Raw genomic sequence first — 18478 nt, forward strand, 5'->3', positions numbered from 1 at the left:
GAAGGGGGAAATTTTGAGTCAGGACCAGATGTTTCTCAATGTGCATTCCACACAAGTGTGTAGCTGTAAATCAGATTCATGCCCTTCTAACGGGAAAATTGTGCAGTTCTGAATCAGTGGACAATCAGCAAATTCAACACCCATTCTGCAATGTGTTTCCAACACGAATGATTCCAGATAATGTTCATCCAGCTATTGATCTGGTAAACTGGGGGTAGGAGTGGCTGTATGGGAGGAGGAAGTATGTGTATGCATGCATGCAAACATAAGGAAAATGCACAGGTATACTGTAGTGCACAAATGAGCTCATAATTAACATGCAGTCAGCCTCACCAGGTCTGAAATTCACCAGCCATCCCTCTAGGATTCCAAATGTTTTAGGAAATCTTCCTGTGGGTACTTTTGTATTTTAAAAAGAAGAAGAAGAAACCCCCCCAGAACTGAGGCAGGAAGATATGATGAGAACCAGAGGCATTGCATGGGTAAGGAGGGACAGTTAAAAACAACAGCTGGCCCAGCCTAAGGAACTGCCATGGAGGTCCCACAGACATGGGAGAATGGTAGAATTGATGTCTGAGCTAGGGCTGTCAGCTCTAACTTGGGAAATTCCTGGAGATGGGGGGTGAAACCTGGAGAAACCTGGAGAAAGTGGGGTTTGGGGAGGGAAAGGACTTTGGCATGGCATAATTCCATAGAGTCCACCCCCCAAAGTAGCCATTTTCTCCAGGTGAACTGATCTCTGTGGCCTGGAGACCAGTTGTAATTCTGGGAGATCTCCAGCCACTACCTGAAGGGCCCTCCCCACTCAGGTACCAGAAGGGCATAAAAACTCATTATCCATAATGGTGGACAGATCTGTGTGGGTTATACTGTGACTTGCTCAGTGCCTCAAACTTTGGCTCTGTCTGGGGATGGACGACATGAACCCATCCATTTTGCTGTGCTAAGAAGCCTAACTGATTTGCCTCTGGGAATAGAGATTTTGCCTCTTGCCTTTTGCCTTTTGACAACTTTGGAAACCAACTTCTGCTTCTATATTGGAGTTTAAATGTGTTCTTGCTGATTTGCAACATGAGCAATTCTGTGCAACGTCTCTCTTTCTAAGTGCTTCCGGTCTGATTATCTTTATGCCCAGGATGAAGTGAGTTTTTTCCACTCACGAAACGGGTTAATAACAATTTGCCTGCAAACTCCCGTCGGCGTCTATTAAATAATTATTCCTACTCTGGACCGTGAAAGAACAAACAACTTGCACAAGTCTCCCCTCCCACCGGCTTTTTTCATTGTACCCAGCATTTGCACTTTAAAGTTTCAAACGTATTCCGGACGGTGAAGATTCAGCTTATAAATGGATGGACTTTGAGATTTTGAAATTGTGACGATTTTGATGTTCTATCGGATGGACCTTGTATTTTGTAAATGTATTTATGATGCATGTTAAACTCATTTAGCACTTTTGCACCTTGCACTTTGAAAAAATATATACAATTAATTTCTAGAATTGTGATTCCCCGGTTTGTTGGTTTTTTCACTACCTGGAGGCTGGCAACCCTAGTCTGAACCCTGTTTATGCTCAAAAATGCAACAACGCTTGATGAAATCTCAGGAGTGGTGTGGATGTGTGTGCATTGTTGCTGAGCCAGGTTTCCAGTCAAGGGTGTGGCTTTGGCCCCAAGAAACTAGTCTCCTGCCCATCATTAGCCAAAACAAAATGATGTGCAAATCTACTTATTTTGCACAAGGGACACAGATCACTAAATTCAGCTTTCCTTGCCCCAGAATGTTGATTTCTTTTTCAACCATAGAGAATTCACAGACTTGCTGAATGCTGAGCTTTTCCGTAGCTGCAGCTGTGCCTCCACCCCACATCCCTGCAAATTTCTGTAACCTTAGGAAAATTAGAGGGAAGTAGCTCCCTGTATCTAGAAGAAATCTACTGTATTTACGGGAAAGGAAGACAACCCTGAATGTAAGATCCTCCCCCTTCAAATGTTAATCACAAAGTTTTTGGTGTTAGATGTAACTGTAACTTGTATGCAAACTTAAGATAACTCCCTCCTTTTATGGCACAGGCATACCATGGTTGATGGGAGCTCCAGGGAGCCGCTGTTTGCTTCATTGCAGTCAAATATACAAGTACCTGTATCCGGGCTGTGTATACCTGCTAACTGAATTTAAAAAGAACTGGGATCTCCAGACACAAACACCCAGTGTTTTATTTTTGAAGGCTTTCACGGCTGGAGAACGATGGTTGTTGTGGATTTTCCGGGCTGTATCGCTGTGGTCTTGGCGTTGTCGTTCCTGACGTTTCGCCAGCAGCTGTGACTGTTATCTTCAGAGGTGTAGACAGAGATCTCTCAGTGTCAAAACTCAGTGTTTGTTGCGATGGTTACTCCTTTGGAACTTTTCTTTAACTACCAGGCTTTCCTTCGCAATAATGAGATCCTTTCGCTGGTTCCCTTTTTAAAGTAGCTTGAAATATTTGAGTCCTTAGAGTTGGCTGGAGAGAAATAGATGTCCACAACCATATGAAGCAGATTTTTGTTTGTGATCGTAAAGTTTTTTTTTAAAGGATAACTTTCAGGAATCCCACATCAGTACTTCATATGAGAATTATTTACAGAAACAGAAGATGAATGCTAATCATAATGTCTATACAGCAGTCCTCAGAGAGTGCTGCTGAGTTCCATGTGTTTGTTTAAGAGAGAATGAGAATTAGCCAGCAGGAGTTGAAAAAAACCCTTTGATATTAAGAAATGAGTTCTGGTGCTTCAGAACAAAGGGATGATGAATTGTAGGTTCCTTCTGCCAAGTGAGGGGGTGGAACTTGAACTTCCCATCAAACCAAGACTTTGACCCTCTCTGTAAAGTGATGCTTTTGCCAGGTGTTTTTGTCTAAAAATAACTGGGCGGAAGTTCTGCTGAGAACTAAACAGGGGAGCTGGTTTGGTGATTTTTGGACCCTAACAGTTTTTCTGCTTAGGCTTACCTGACTTCTCTTCTCATTGCAGACCCTGTCCCACATGGCTTTTGTCTATCCAGGTCCCCAGCATAGCCTTTTCAGTGGCCTAAACTAAGGGCCCGCCCCTCCCTCTTGTGCTGGCGGATCCACCCAGTGATTTTAACAAAGCCCCATTCAGAAAATCAATATAAAACCAAGGATTAATAAGAAACAATAGAACATGCATAAGCAGCACTCTATATACACTGGAATATACTAGGAGGTTTTAACTGGGGCTGATGCTAGGAAGTTTTAACTGGGGCTGATGTGTGTTTTCTTTGGCCTTTAGAAAACTGGATTCTTTGCTTAGAAAATTAAAATTCTTAGACAAAGCAATGACTGATATGATGATTTATTTATTTTGCACAAAGTTACTTTATTCTACATTTTTCTGTCAGTTTTTTGGGGGGTGGTTTTGGCAGAATTTGATAGAGGGAAGGGGAGGTAAGTAATACAGCAACACAATATTGGTAAAGGAAGTCCTGGAAAAACAGGCAATTCCCTGCACAAAAGAATAAACAGACATGAAGATGACATTAAAATCACAATATGTAGAAATTGGGGCAGGGGGACATTTTAATCTGACCCAAAGTTACAGTTCCCTTACATACTTCAAAAGGAAAATCAAATGTGAAATTGCTGAATTAAAATTCATTAACAAATTCAGGACAATATACCTACCTGGGTTTAACAGGGTCCTGGGATTCATAACTCACTAATGTCTTGTGCATTCCACCCCTTACAGATGTTAATTACATCAGCCATACTCCTGTAAAAGTCTATTGTATATCTACTTATCTCATTTAATCCTGGGCCGTTTTCACACTGCTTACTGGCCACAGAACATTGCGCCAAGCTCCCGGAACGACAGTGTCTTCCTGGCGCAATTTCACACCAGGAAGATGCTGTCGTTCCGGGAGCTTGGCGCGATGGTCCATGGCTGGTAAGCAGTGTGAAAATGGCCCTGCACTAGGTTTTACAGTTTGCCTAACAACCATTGGGTTTATCTCACACCAATGCTGAGTGAACTGATTACTCTTTGGACTGATTCTTGTTTAGAACTGGCCTCTCTTTTGTAACCCGCCCCCCACTTCTGTTGTATGTAACTCAATTTGATGGATATTGACTCCACTGCATCTGATGAAACAAGCTCTAACTCTAGAAAGCTTATGTTGGAATAAATATCATTAGTCTTTAAGATGCTACTGAACTCCTATTTTATTCTGTACTGAGTATTGTCTTCTGTGTGGAATCCAGTCTGGGAAAGCTCTGATTACATAAACTCTTAAGTACTGCCATTTGTTTTTCTCCTTGCGTGATCACATTTTCCCAGTCTAGCACAGGCCAGCCCACAATCCTCTGTACATGATGTTGCACCTCTCGGGGTGTTTACTGATTGGACAAGGCAGAGACCACAGACTGACTCATGAGTAGGGTGAGGGGCTGGTTAAAAAAAAATCAGGTAGTAATAGATGTGCAAGTATGAGCAACGCTTTACTGAAGAGAAATCTTGAAGAGAAGGAGGGAAACCAATGAACTGGAATACACCATGGCGGAAAGCATGAAAATGGCGGGGGCGGGGGGGGGAGGGGAGGGGCGTATAGAATAAGAAAATCTCTGCAGGATCAGACCACTGGTCTATCAAGTCCAACATCCTGTTTCACACAAAAGTCAAAACAGTTGCCCTGGAGGGCTAAGAAATGAGATAGAGACCAAGGCCTTCCTCTGATGTTGTCTTGTAGCACTGGTATCCAGAACTTTACTGTTTCCAAAAAAGCAGGTTACCTTTAGTCATCCTAACTAAAAGCAGGGTTTTTTTTCAGCTGGAACGCGGAGGAACGGAGTTCCAGCACCTCTTGAAAATGGTCACATGGCCGGTGGCCCCGCCCCCTGATCTCCAGACAAAGAGGAGTTTAGATTGCCCTCCGTGCTGCGGTGTGGAGGGCAATCTAAACTCCCTTCTGTCTGAAGACTGGGGTGGGACCACCGGCGTGTGACCATTTTCACCGAGGGCGATTTAAACTTTAAAATACTCCCCCCTTGTTCCAGCTGTCCCAAAGTGACGTCATTGTGTGGTCCTGAGTTCCACCACAGAGTTCCACCACCTCTTTTCCCAGAAAAAAAGCCCTGACTAAAAGAGTAACAGAGGAGAGGTTAATCCTTTAGTTAGGATGACTAAAGGTAACTAAAATGAACCCTTGATGAACCTCTCCTCTGTTAATTTTTCTAATCTCCCTTTAAAGCCGTATATGCTCGTGGTCATCACTGCATCCTCTGGCACTGCATTCTACAATTTAATCACCTCAGTGAAGAAGCCTGTTCTGATTCTATTGCTCATCAACATCGCTGGGTGCCTTGAAGAATTATGGGAGAGGGAGAAAAAAGTTCGTTTGTTCCACTTTCTTCACCCCATGAATAATTTTGTAAATTTCTTTCATGCCTGCGCCCTGCCTTAGTTGTATTTTGTTTCTCTAAACAGAACACCACCACCCTAGAATTTAGGAAAAATTCTCCAATTCCTTAATCCGTTCGTGCTTTTCAAGCTCTAGAATATCTTTTTTGAGATATGACAACCAGAACTGCATGAGGCATTCCAAATTTTGCTACAACATAGATCTATCCAAGGGCATTACAGTATTGGCTGCTTTATTTTCAATCACTTTTTTAATAATTTTCAGCATGGGTTTGCTAAACAAGGCCTCTTCCATGGAAGGAATTCTTTCTCTCGTGTAGGAAGCCTCCGAGTGGAAGGCTAGTTGAATCTAATCCATGGTGCTCTACATCACTGGTCTTCAACTGGTGGGTTGTTGAGTGCCATCCAGATCAAGACCTGACTTTCTCCTGATAATCTTTTCGTGAGAGAAGGAGGCAGATAGTGACAGAGAGAAGGCTCGATAGATAGGTAGATTGAAGTAATTAAAGAGTAGATATAGGGTTGCCAGCTTCAAGTTGAGAAATTCCTGGAGATCTGGGGGGTGAAACCTGGAGAAAGTGGGGTTTGGGGAGGGAAAGGACCTTGTCATGGCATAATTCCATAGAGTCCACCCCAAAAGTAGCCATTTTCTCCAGGTGAACTGATCTTTGTGGACTGGAGACCAGGTGTAATTCCGGGAGATCTCCAGCCACTACCTGGAGTCTGGTAACCCTAAGTAGATACCATGTGACGAATTAAACTCATTGGAAACATTCAAAACTAGTGCTCTAGCACTAGACTAGTGTTTCTGGTGCTGTCACCTCACCTAAAGACTCACTTTGCTGTTTTCAGATTAGCATTGGATTAGGTAGTGACTATGTCAGAAGGAGACCGGCCTAGAAGTGGCCTGAGTCAAGCAAGCAGCACAGCTACCATCACTTCGGTCTCCATGGGAACAAAGGTAAGGCATCAAAACAAGCGGATGCCCTCATGATGGCAGCTGGGGACAGATAAGCTCTATGTCCCACTTTCTGGCTTTTTCACCCACCTTGTGCCCAGAAGTATTCACACTCAGCCTTATTTGTAAAGCATTTTTGAGGTAATTTTTACCACAGATTGTCAAGCAGGAAAAATTACCTCTCACATACAGAGAGTTGGACCACCAAGGAAGACTCTGCAGAGGAACACAATGGCAGTCACCTCTGCTTCTCACTTACCTTGAAGGGCTTACCGGGGCTGCCATAAGTTGGTTGCAATTTGAGGACCCTGAGCCTGCGAAAGCGGGGAGGGCGGAATATAAATACAATAAATTAAATTAAATTAAATTAATTAAATCAAATTAATATGTACATAGCAAGTTGCATAATACAGAGACATCTGCACTGCTATAGCCAAGGCTATGTGAATTTTGTTCTCTAATAAAATAAAATAAAATAAAAATACCAGAATTCTACAGAAGTTGTGCAAATAAGTCCACAAAAGATATTAGCCCACAGGCATTTTTAAAAGCCTTCCAATCCTCATGTACATTGTTAATTTTCTGTGACATTATCCTGGGGTGGGGGAATTGTGTCTCAGCTAACCACCCAACTGCGCCTTGGCTTAGAAAAGCCTCCGTGCCTAGTCACCTGCAGATGATTTTTTAAAAATTCACCTCTGGTGATTAGGCAAATGTCTACATACAGGAGTGCTGTGCAGCTTGGTATATTATTTAATTATTAGTTATAAAAGGTTTCTACCTTGTAGCTTATATCCAAATATGATACAACAAAGAAATATAAAAGCATGCTTTAAAACAGAACTTGTTAAGAACCATAGGGAATCATAAACAGCTAAAACAGCAGCAAAGAGGGAGCAGCTAGAAATAAGCCATTCCATATTCCTCAAAAGATTGGGATTTAAATAGGCTTAGCCTGTGACCTCAAAAGCAGAGCTGGTACCAGTCCAATGTGTTTGTATTCCAAAACTGAGGTGCCACCACAGAAGAGCCCCTCCTCCCAAAAAAAGTTCCTGGAGCAGAGCTGAACTAATGATTTCAACAAGTGAGTAGGAGTATATGGATGGTGGTCCTTTAGATAAAGATAAATTAAAATATTGACTATACAGTGTAGCTGGGATCTCATCTAAAGTTGTCCTAATAGCAGGAGGAGGTAGAGGGGGGAAAGAAGACACAACGCCCCATTGATCCACAACTTTCTGATATTTTTTTAGAGTGCTGCAACTTTTGACCTTTATTCTTTTGTTTCTCACAGCCACACACAACCCGGCCTATCCCAAAGGTACACACTTTTGGAAAGAGGGCAGATTCCATCAAGAGAGATCCTAATATGCCTGTCATCATGCGGGGATGGCTTTATAAAAAGGTAAATGATGGTGAGAAATGAAGAGCATCCCTTAGCTTGAAGGACGAGGCACCAAGGGTCAGGGAGGGTTCCTTCGTGGGAAGTAGGACTTGGCGTCTTTTGCGACATCAGGTTTTTAAAGATTTGGGTCTGGGTTTCCCCCAGACCTAACTCAGGTTTCCACAGCCATGCAGCAGTGAAAAAGTAAACGGCTGTTAAAAAATAAAAGAGAGCCCAAATGGCCTCAGAATGCCTCTGCCGGGGAGGAGGGGCTGCTCCTTCCCTCCTCAAGCCATTTCCATGTCACAATAGCAGGAGAGGAGCCCCCCCCACACCCTTTTTACTGCTCCACGTGCACAGAATGCTCTATGTGGAGCAGAAAAAAACAGGGGGGGAAACCTTCCTCCCCTGCTATTTTGACATGGGGAAATGGCTTGAGGAAGGGGGGAGGAGCCCCTGCTGAGGCATTCTTAGGCCATTTAGGGTCTCTTTTATTTCCCCCCAAAGCTGCTGTGTAGCTGCAGGGAACCTGAGTTGGGTCTGAGGAACCCAGCTCTTTAAAAAACCTGCCCATCTAGCTTGGCTCTTAGACATCCTGTTTTTGTGTACTTCAGCTGTTGCTTTACAGCCACTTTGCAGCACAGTGAGCCAGCAGAGGCAGGTGGCTTGCAGTTTCAGCCAGTTTTGTTCCAGTCATCTCAGGAATATGTGCTAAATGATGCTGGGCATAGCTAAATGTTGGTTTTTCCTGGATCCTGAAGATACTTTTTTGCCTAACAAGTATTTTATAAAGCACATACGTATTAATTTTTGTGCTGTTCTCAGTGTTCAATGCTAGATAGTGGCATGTATCCAGGTGAGGCTGCCAAAACCTCCTGCCCAGTAGCTCCCAACTGCTGCCGCTGCTTTAGTAGGGCAGTGAGGGGGAAATGCTGCAAAACCCACCAGTGCTACAACACTGTGATGTCAGTTCTGGTGGGATCCTGGAGGTGATGTGTTGTCAGGGAGACACTCTAGGATTCCACTGAAACACTATGGTAAAACCATAGAGTTTGAGCAGAATCTTAGAATGCCACCCTGACACAATTACAGCACTTCCATTTTCACACCAGAAGTAATATCACACTGTCTGAATGATGGTGTTTTGCATATCCCTGTCCTTCCAAGCCTCTTGCCAGTTCACATTGGTTGGCTGGAAACCCTAATCCAGCCACACAATCTGAAGAGTCCCTCCCTCTGCAGACTGTGGTGTTCCTGAGGGTCCACTGACCTCCTGGAACAAAATTCGGGTGATTTAATGGGCTGTAGCAGAAGGGGAGAATCAGAAAAGTCCTGCTCTGTCTTATCTGTGAATGGTTGGATACTTGCTGGTATGCACAAGGGGAACTGGAGGAAGGGAGGACTCTTGTGGTCTGGTGGGTAGGAGTAGATTGGGGGCTGGGAGCCAGGTCTCCTGTTTCCCTTTGCACATGCAAAGTCCTCTTTTGCCATAATTTTTATGTTGGTTTTTCCCCCCAGGACAGTTCTGGACTTAAACTCTGGAAACGGCGTTGGTTTGTCCTTTCTAATTACTGCCTCTTCTATTATCGAGGTAATTTAGGACCACCACCCCTTGTGGTTCCTTTTCAGGCTTCTCATAAAAAGATGCACTATAAGGAAGAAATAAAATTTGTAGTGCTCTAGGATTCTTGCTTTTTTCTAGAGGGAGGGTTTTCAAATATCAGATTTAACAATGGCCGTCGTCACACGGACATCTCTTCCGTTAAATTTACAGCATATAGCGTCCTACCTGTTATCGGCACAGTAACGTTTCTTTGGGTCACCTAACGGCTCTTCGCGCCGCCAGCTGTCCACACCGAAGCGCTCTGTTCTGTTCTCTCTAACCACGCAGAAGCAGCTCCTCCCCCCTTTTATTTTTTTTTTATTCTGGCGTTTAATTCCGCTATAACGGAATAACTGCATAGAAACATTCTGATAGAGCAAAACATTACGACCCTTTTGTTTTCCCAACTTTGAAATTATATAAATAGCCCGTTGCCCGCAGAAAACTCCCTGTCTGACGTGATCCCCATCGCTGAAGACTCTGCCATGGCAATTGAGTCATTTTTACTTCAGCAGAAAGTTCACATTGTGTTATGTCGTTATGGCGTTATAAGGACATAATAAAATAAAAAAAGGGGAGTCGCAGGAAGAAATGGATTCTGGGATTGAAGGGAGGGCATAGGACGTTGAGAGGCGAAATACATCGATGTGAGGCATTCACACTGAGGCACAAAATAGCGCGACTATCAAGCACAAAGCAGAAGAGAGAAAATCGCTACAGTGTTGGAATAAGGTGGGTGTTTGCCGGGAAATAGCGCCATTTTAGCGCTAAATAAAGGCCCGTGTGACGACGGCCAATGAAGCCTGAGTGAGGTATTTTACTTCTGTGGACAGTTTCAGTCTTTCCTTTTTGAGGTAACATTCCCTGGAGTGTGGAAGAAACGGAAAAAAGCTGCCCTAGGGGGCTAATTCTCTTTAGACACACACCAAGATAAGGAATCACATTTAAAGAATGCCTGTCTTAGGCTTCAGTTTAGAGAGCTTTATTGCTAGGTTCAGAAGCAGGGAGGAGCCAAGGACAGCAATACCTACGCAATCCAGGGTCAGTGGTCAAGGCTGACTAATCCAAGGAAGAAGGCCAAGACAACTAGCACCAGGGCTGCCACCAACCGCAGCCCAGGTAATTTCTGGGGTGGTGGTGCCTGTGGAGGGGAGAATTTGCAGAAGGATTTCATCTAGAATCTATGGCATACCATAGAGTTTGCCCTCTGAAGGCTGAAGCTGCCATTTTCTCCAGAGGAACTAATGTTTGTAGCCTGGAGATCAGTTATAATTTTGGAACAACACTAAGCCCTACTTGGAAGCTGGCAATTCTAAATACTGGGCCTATCCACACGGTTGCCACCTGACGAGGAGAAAAACTGTCCCATTGATAGAAGCTTAATGTGTGGAAACAGGCAGCTGAAACATTTCATGGCATGGAAATGAATAACATCAACTAGTACACAACATCCTATTAAGCCTCTGTTAAAGGGACAGGGCATTTTTCTTTCTTGTTGGTAACCCTAGGCCTTGTACTGCCTTAGAAACTGATCTTTCTGTGCCCTTTGGTGGCTGAAGAGGGCCGTAGTATGATGTGTGAGCACAGACAGCCCTAATAGCCGGGTTCTGGCCTCAAATGTAGATTCAACACCCTCTATTGCTGTTTTTGGAGGATGCTACGGGAAGGAGCACTGGCAGAGAGCACTGAGTTAATTTCTGTACACTTTGGGTGCGATACGTGTTTTCCAGACAGCCGAGAAGAGATGGTCTTGGGCAGCATCCCTCTCCCTAGCTATGAGATTCGGACAGCGTTCTCCAAGGAGAAAAAGAACAGGCGCTTTGTGTTCAAGGTCAGTCATTGTTTCTGGTATCTCTGCTCATGCTGTAGTTAGGCTAGGGTTGCCAGCCTCCAGGTGGTAACAGGAGAACTCCTGGAATTATAACTAATCTACAAAGGACAAAGATCAGTTCCCCTGGAGAAAATGGCTGCTTTGGAGGGTGGACTTCATAGCATTGTTCTCCCCCTCCCCAAACCCTTCCATCCCCAAAATCTCCTGGAATTTCCAGCCTGGAGTTGCCAACCCTAAGTTAGGCCCATCCCCAGGTCTCATCTGGAGGCAAGTAAGCAGCTGCTTTGCTGAAGCTCAGGGCCAAGGCCTGGGTGAGTGACAGGAGGAAAGCAAATGCAGTAAAAATAATAAAGAGAAGAAATGGATGTTACTGGATTAAGGCATACTGAGACCCTAAACTATGTCAAGTTTAAGATGCTCTGTTGTGTTACTTTTTAAAAAATGTAAATTGGTTTTTTTTTTCTATTTAGAGCCTCCTCATAATTGGAGACCTTAAATTGTAGAGTACTTAGTTTGTGCATAAATCCAGCTCTGACTGTGGGAAGTTTTAGCCATGTGTCATTTTACAGTGAATCCCAAACAGAGTTCCTCCAGTCTAAGCCCGCTGATTTCAATGCACTTAAACTGGAGTAATTCTGTTTCGGATTCACTGCCAGTCTTATAGTCTATCTTTGTTGAGCCAATGAGGCCACTGTATCATCCCTGTTCACATGTTACAGTAAACACAGATACATCCTGCATCTATCTACATACATCTCTTTGTAAGAAAGACCCAACACGTGTTCACTTTACAAATAAAACCAGGGACCAGTACCTGGATAAATGTACAAGATTTGAGTACAGTAGCACCTTTAAGACCAACAAGATTTTCCATGAGTCAAAGCTCCCTTCATCAGATACAAGTAGAAATAGAGATCCCTGAACCTTTATATCCCGGTCAAAAAGCAGGAGGGGTGTTGCAAAAAAAAAGCATCAGGATGCTAAAGTACAATGCAGTTTCATGGTGTTGCGAAGAAGGATGTCAGGAGGATGCACATAAATGTGGGGTTTCAATCACGTTTAGCTGTACATGCGTTGAATGTAACATGAGAATTACTCAGTACACATAAAGAAAAAAATAAAACATATACAGTACATGGATTGTATGTACGTTCGCTATAACTTGTGAACAGGGCTAATGTGTCCGTTCTTCAGGCTTTGTTAACCAGTTATTGTATCTCTACTGCCCCCTTGAGGATATTGAGGCTATAGCCAGTACCTATTTTTTGCACCTTTTCCAGGCGGAACATCCTGGCATGAGAACCTATTATTTCAGCGCTGAAACTCAGTTGGACATGAATAGCTGGATCTGGGCCATGAAACAATCGGCTGCAGCTGAGTGCGACTATGGAAACTAGTAAGGGGGGGGGGTGAGGATGTGTACATACCAGACTATACAAAGCTCCAGAGTTTAGTGATGGGGCGAGAGCTCAGAGTGGTTGCAGAGACAGGAAGCCAGGTCTCTGGGATTCTGCAGCTGTTTAATGAATGAGAGGGAGGGACTAGGAAGTGGGATCGGTCCGGAAGGACAACTTGGGATCTGATCTATTATTTCTTATAGTTTATAAAGAAATCGAGCTATTAAGATAATCAGCCTCTACACAGTCCTGTATGAATGTTCAAAGTACTCTACACTTCCTCTCTGTAACCCTTACAACAGCCTTGTATGGTATTGTCATCATCTGTATATTACAGATGGAGAAGCTGAGACAGTGTGGCATGCCTAAGGCCTCCCATTGGGTTTGTGGTCAGATTTGAACCAGGAAACCTTCCACGTCATAGCTCTTTTTCTTAACTGCTTCAAGATCTTGGAGGGTTATTTTTCTGAGAGACAGAGACATTGGGATACAGTGTGCTTACTGTAAAGGTGGTTGGGAACCAGGATTCCTGGGTTACATTAGGGACAGGAGGATTTGAGTCCAGTGGCACCTTAGACACCAACAAGATTTTCAAGGTATAAGCTTTGAGGTTTGACTCTTGAAAGTTTGTACCTGAAAATTTTGTTGGTCTCTAAGGTACCAGTGGACTTAAATTCTGCTGTCCTACTGCAGACTAACATGGCGACCAGCCAGAAACTATGATTACGGACAGAGAGTGAGTGTCAAGATTCATGTGGCTTGAGAGAGTGGGCAGCATTTTATACTGTGCGACACTTGCATGGAAACTTGGCTCCTAAACTGACTGATATTTCTGACTGATATTCTCTTCTCCTTCCATTCAGCAATAGGAGTCTCCATAACCAGTCCGTGTCTGCCCACACCAGCTATGAGGACTGCACACTCACCCAGAATGACTTTGCCAAAAGTGCCGAATCCTTAGAAATTGCCCGTATATCAGAGACACAGGACGCAGAGGCCTCTTCACTTGAAAACATCCAGGTCGGTCAGAAAGAATCTCCGTGCCCTGGCAGGGCTTCCTTATCTGCCTCATTCAATGGGGGATACCTTCAAGAAAGAATAGAGCAACCAGATCTAAGGTAAGATTTTCCCACAGAAGGCGTAAAGGATAATGGAAGGGTGGGTCAATGGTGACCCTTTGGCTCCTAGTAAAAAGGGTACAGTTGAGGTGATACAGAATTTTTTCCACTATTAACCCTTTCCTATGTGGTTCCATTGGCAGCTCCCTCTCTTCCCAGACGGATGGATGTGCCTCGCCCCTTATCCACACAAAGTTTTCCATACGGCCACGGTCCCCACCGCCTCACCCCTCTGAAAATCCCTCGCCTACCTCTTCTTTTCGGACCCTTCAGCCTTCCCCTCTGCTTTCTATTCGCTCCTCGCGTTCCTACTCTCTCCCCTTGACTCCGGTGGAATCTCCTCTGATACCAGACGCTCGTTCGTCACCCCCTCGGGCCCGCCGGAAACCCCCACGATCTGCAGCCGCACAGGCTGCATCGTGCGACGACCTGTCCGCTATGACTGCTCACAGGGCTCTCGCACGCCCCAACACGCCCATGGGGAGGGTAGACATTGCTCCCAGCGAGGGCCTCCCCCACAACCCCTATGCTGTTCTGTCACCTAGCACCAGGGGGCACGCTCTCACTCCTGCCGACCGGTACGACGTGTTCCCTTCCTCTGAAGATCCCTATTGCCGGCGATACACTCGAAGTCCTCATCCCAGCAGAGCCCGGCCTGTGGGTGAGGAAGGCCTAACACCCTCCTTAGGGAGACAGCAACAGAGCAGAGTAAGTAGAGGCCACAGCGGCCTGGGCTTTGGTGCTTGTCCTCTTTTGACCCCTGCATTAACCTTTCCCTTCTTCCCAGTTTGCAGACCGTGGTTACATCTCACCATCCAGTGGAACATCTCGAACTTTGGTCATGTCTCGGCTTCATGGCCGATTGGTGAGTATCAGGTGCCCGTGTGTGTTCACATGGCTACCTCTGTTTTCTCGATAGTCTTTCTTCCTCCTTCACCTTGCTCATCCTCCTGTGTGTGTCTTGCAAAGCCTAAAATGTTATAGTTCAATCCTGAGTAGAGTAACACCCTTAAATTAAATGGGTTCAAAGGGCATTCAGAATGCCAGCTAGAAGGTCTCTCTTCTTGCTTAAGTCAGGACTGTGTGTATTCTGCGCTTTTAAAAAATTCAAAGTTTTGAGGCCTCGATGGGAGAGATTTGGGTTAACAATGACTTAAAGAAGCTCCAGGCCTGTGATGAGCCCTATTCTCCAAATTAACTTAATTATGCCAATCAATTAAACGTTTCATAGATCCAGTGCATCTGACGAAGAGAGCTGTGGCTCTCAAAAGCTTATGCTACAATAAAGTTGGTTAGTCTTAAAGGTGCTACTGGACTCTTTACTAAGTAAATGTTTGTATCATTTATCTTGCTGTTCTTTGTTTGCACAATTCCGATTTTGCAAGCCATGAGAAGAGGAAAGGCTGTGGCTCTGACGCTCTTCCCCCAAACACTCGAAACTTTGTCTAGCCACCCTTGTGGCTTCTGAAATTGCAGAGGGCTTTGCCAGTAGGCTTTCAAACATATCTTTGCAACCCTAAGAGCTCGAAATTGAGATTTTTCAGAAAGTTGCACAGTGTGACCAATGTCATGTTCTGCAAGTTTTCTGGAATTCTGTGGAGTTGTGGTGCACATGTGCAGCCCTACTCATCACCCTTCTGTGGCTATGCTACTTAACACTGTCTTCCCTTTCCCTGCAGATCTCCCCCCATTCGGCTTCATCCAGCTACCTTCACCTGCCGCCCCTGCCCCCACTTCCCAACAGGTCCAATCCTGGGAAAAGGACCATGGTACGTGATTTTGTGCTTGCCTGGCTCTCAGATCCTGGGTCAGAGCAATTACTTAGTTTAACAAACAAAAAAACACGCTGATGAATAGTATGAGTGTTACACAATGAACGAATCTGTCCGATCACCATGTACAGTCATTTTGAAAAGAAAACCCGTTGATTTTTTAATGATGCATCCTAAATGCTATCCTAAGCATGTGCAGGAGAAAAATATTTGCCAGCTGTTTTTGTGCTACATTTGAATTAATTTTTTAAATCTTCTGCTCGATTAAATCGGGGGCACTTTGGACAGGCTTTCAGTCCAGCTGGCTGATTAATCAACTGAACTTTTGCAGCCTGCATAATAATATTGCTAATAATACTAATGATACTAATAATTCGTTATTCTTTAATACTTTAATTAGTTGAACAATAGGTCTAGGCGCTGCATTCTGCTTTCAGGAAAGATAATCCCTTTGCAGTGAAATTTCCAGGCAAAATAATACCGATGGCACCAAGTGAAGGAAAGGAATCATTACATTCATTAGCAAGTGACACCAGCCTCTGTGTTTAGACTAAAGGACTCTACCAGTGAAATCCTAAACAGAGTTATTCCAGTCTAAACCCACTGATTTCAGTGGGCTTAGATTGGAGTACCTCTGCTTAGGATTTCACTATAAAACATTTCAGTTTGCCCCAGTGAAGCACCATTCAAAAGGCCATGGTCTACGTGGTCTACGGTCTTACTAATAACGTTTAGCCTTTCACATGCCTTATCTCAGTACTCCTTGCATGGTGGCTCATCGTTATGAATATGGCAACATGGGAGACAGAGCTGAAAGAATTTCAGTTTGTCTACTGAGTTCATGTCCACAGTAAAACTTGAACTTTCCATAGCCATGATACTCTGTCTCCTCTCCTGGAGTTTAATTTAGCAAAACTTGCTTGCTGGCTTTAGAATTAGTACTTTGGGACTGGACTGCTTTGCAATGCAACTGGTCATCACATGTTTGAATGCTTCGCTACCCATGGAAAACTAGCAGCTCATGGAAAGGTGTTTCAGCTGCCTGAGGTGCTAGTCTTTTCCTTGCAGGGAGTTGGAATGGTTTTTTTTTAAGGCATGGGAGGAGCACGTGATCTCCTCTTCTGGCATGCATTCTGAAATGGTTCTGTTTCTGTTTTCTAAACGTGTAGATTGCTCTGACTTTTATGCTGCAGGATACAAAATCTTCCCTAAGGGACAATGCGGAGCTTTGGAGAATTGTTCTTCCTATTGGTTTCATGCTTCTGTCAACCACTTTCCTGTCTTTCTAGTGCCGAACTCTGGTGCGGGAGAGGAGTATCCATAATGCTAGCGGACAGCAATTCGAAAATGACACTGATGTAAGCATCTTGTGCTGCTGTTTTGTTTATTGGAGGAAGGGAGGAACAGCCGGACCTGCTCTGGTGCCACCCAGAGTACTTTGACCTGCAGAAATTAGAAGATGAAACCAGTAAAAGAAAGCGGCAAGCCTGTTCTTACTTCCGTGGCTCACATAGAGCCACGTGTGGTGGGGAGAGTCAGCGTGCTGTAGTGTTTACAGTGCTGGCTTAGGATCTGGGAGACCCCACTCGGCCCTCCCACCCTAACCTAGCATAGGAGAACGAAGGAAGCTGCTTTGGGTCCCCACTGGGGAGAAAGGCAGGGGATAAATGCAGTCAATAAAGAAGCAAGCAAACACAGGGCATCAGTGACTTGATGGTTACAGCCTGGCTCTGGAGGGTTAGTGAAGTCACCAAGGAGAAAACACATTCGGGCGTGTGCGGGTGGTATGGCTCTCTCATAGGCTAGCGACTCCAGGGGGCAGATGCTGCTCCTCCCTTTGACTACCAGATGCTGGAGGCCAGCAAAAAGGGAAGCCTGCCAACTTCCCAGGGTCATCTTGTGGACCGCTGTTGGAGACATAGGTTAGAGGCCTAACAGCACCAATTATTTCTTTAGTACGTTTTTTAAAAAAAATTCCACCCTTCCTCTTGGGAGCTCAGGGTGGTATGCATGGTTTCCCCCTCCTCCAGTTTATCTTCACAACAATCCTCTAACATAGGCCGGGCTGAGAAAGAATGAATGACCAAGGTCAGGAGCATCACGGCTGAGTGGGAATTTGAACCCAGGTCAACAGGTGATTTCCCAAGTGTGATGAACCTAAGCCAAAGCCCCTGAGAGGGCTTTTTGAGCCAATGTAAAGCCGCCATCCCCCAGTGCCCTTCATGCCCCACGAGAAAGGGGGAAAGCTGCCTCAGGATCTTAGTTTTAGGTGGGTAGCCATGTTGTAGTAGAAGAGCAAGATTTGGGTAAAGTAGCACCAACTAGATTTCCAGGGTTTTAGCTCTGACTCTTGAAAGCTCATACTCTGGAAATCTACTTGGTCTTTAAGGTGCTACTCAGGGGTCATTTCATAGAAAAAGAGCTGGAGGAACTCATTAGCATATCTCATTAGCATAACTGATTTGCATATGCCACGCCCCTTGACATCACCAGAAGTTTGTTATTAGCATAACTGATTTGCATATGCCAACACGCCCCCCCCCGATACCTCCTATCCTGGCTGCTTTGGACCCAATCCTGGCCATTCAGGGCCGAAATTGGGCCCAAAATGGCAAAAAGGGACTGAAAATGGCCGAATAGGGGCCTAAAATGGTCAGGATCGGGTCACTGCTGAGTGGGAGAGTGATCCACCACCTGTCAGAGGCCCGATCCGGGCTGTTTTGGCCCCAATCCAGACTGAAACAGGCCCAAAATGGCCGAGAGTCAGGTGGGCAGGGCCACCTAACATGTGACCTCTTTGGGGAACTGCTGGAACTGCGTTCCTGCGCGTTCCCCCTCGAAATGAGCCCTGGTGCTACTGGAGCTGAATCTTCCCTAGGATCTTAGGCGATTGGCATGCCTTCCTGGCCGCCCCAGACCAGAACTTAGGTGCTAGATCAAATATTATAAAGCCTCTGTAATTACGATCCGGACTTGCCCGAGGAAGTGCAGAGGGCATATT

General features: G+C 44.8%; 1 protein-coding gene across 1 annotated transcript in view; it reads left to right on the top strand.

The window, feature by feature from the left end:
• PLEKHA4 (pleckstrin homology domain containing A4) overlaps positions 1 to 18478 on the top strand; it is a 50891-nt gene that overhangs the window by 17577 nt on the left and 14836 nt on the right. Inside the window, exons 2-11 of the mRNA XM_054993274.1 lie at positions 6267 to 6375; positions 7667 to 7777; positions 9275 to 9347; positions 11090 to 11190; positions 12471 to 12586; positions 13451 to 13705; positions 13849 to 14413; positions 14493 to 14570; positions 15385 to 15474; positions 16767 to 16835. Of these exons, the coding sequence (XP_054849249.1) occupies positions 6292 to 6375; positions 7667 to 7777; positions 9275 to 9347; positions 11090 to 11190; positions 12471 to 12586; positions 13451 to 13705; positions 13849 to 14413; positions 14493 to 14570; positions 15385 to 15474; positions 16767 to 16835 (1542 nt within the window). The 5' untranslated portion in view covers positions 6267 to 6291. The remainder of the gene's footprint in view (positions 1 to 6266; positions 6376 to 7666; positions 7778 to 9274; positions 9348 to 11089; positions 11191 to 12470; positions 12587 to 13450; positions 13706 to 13848; positions 14414 to 14492; positions 14571 to 15384; positions 15475 to 16766; positions 16836 to 18478) is intronic.

This window comes from Eublepharis macularius, chromosome 12 (assembly GCF_028583425.1).
Source record: "Eublepharis macularius isolate TG4126 chromosome 12, MPM_Emac_v1.0, whole genome shotgun sequence".
Taxonomy (NCBI): domain Eukaryota; kingdom Metazoa; phylum Chordata; class Lepidosauria; order Squamata; family Eublepharidae; genus Eublepharis; species Eublepharis macularius.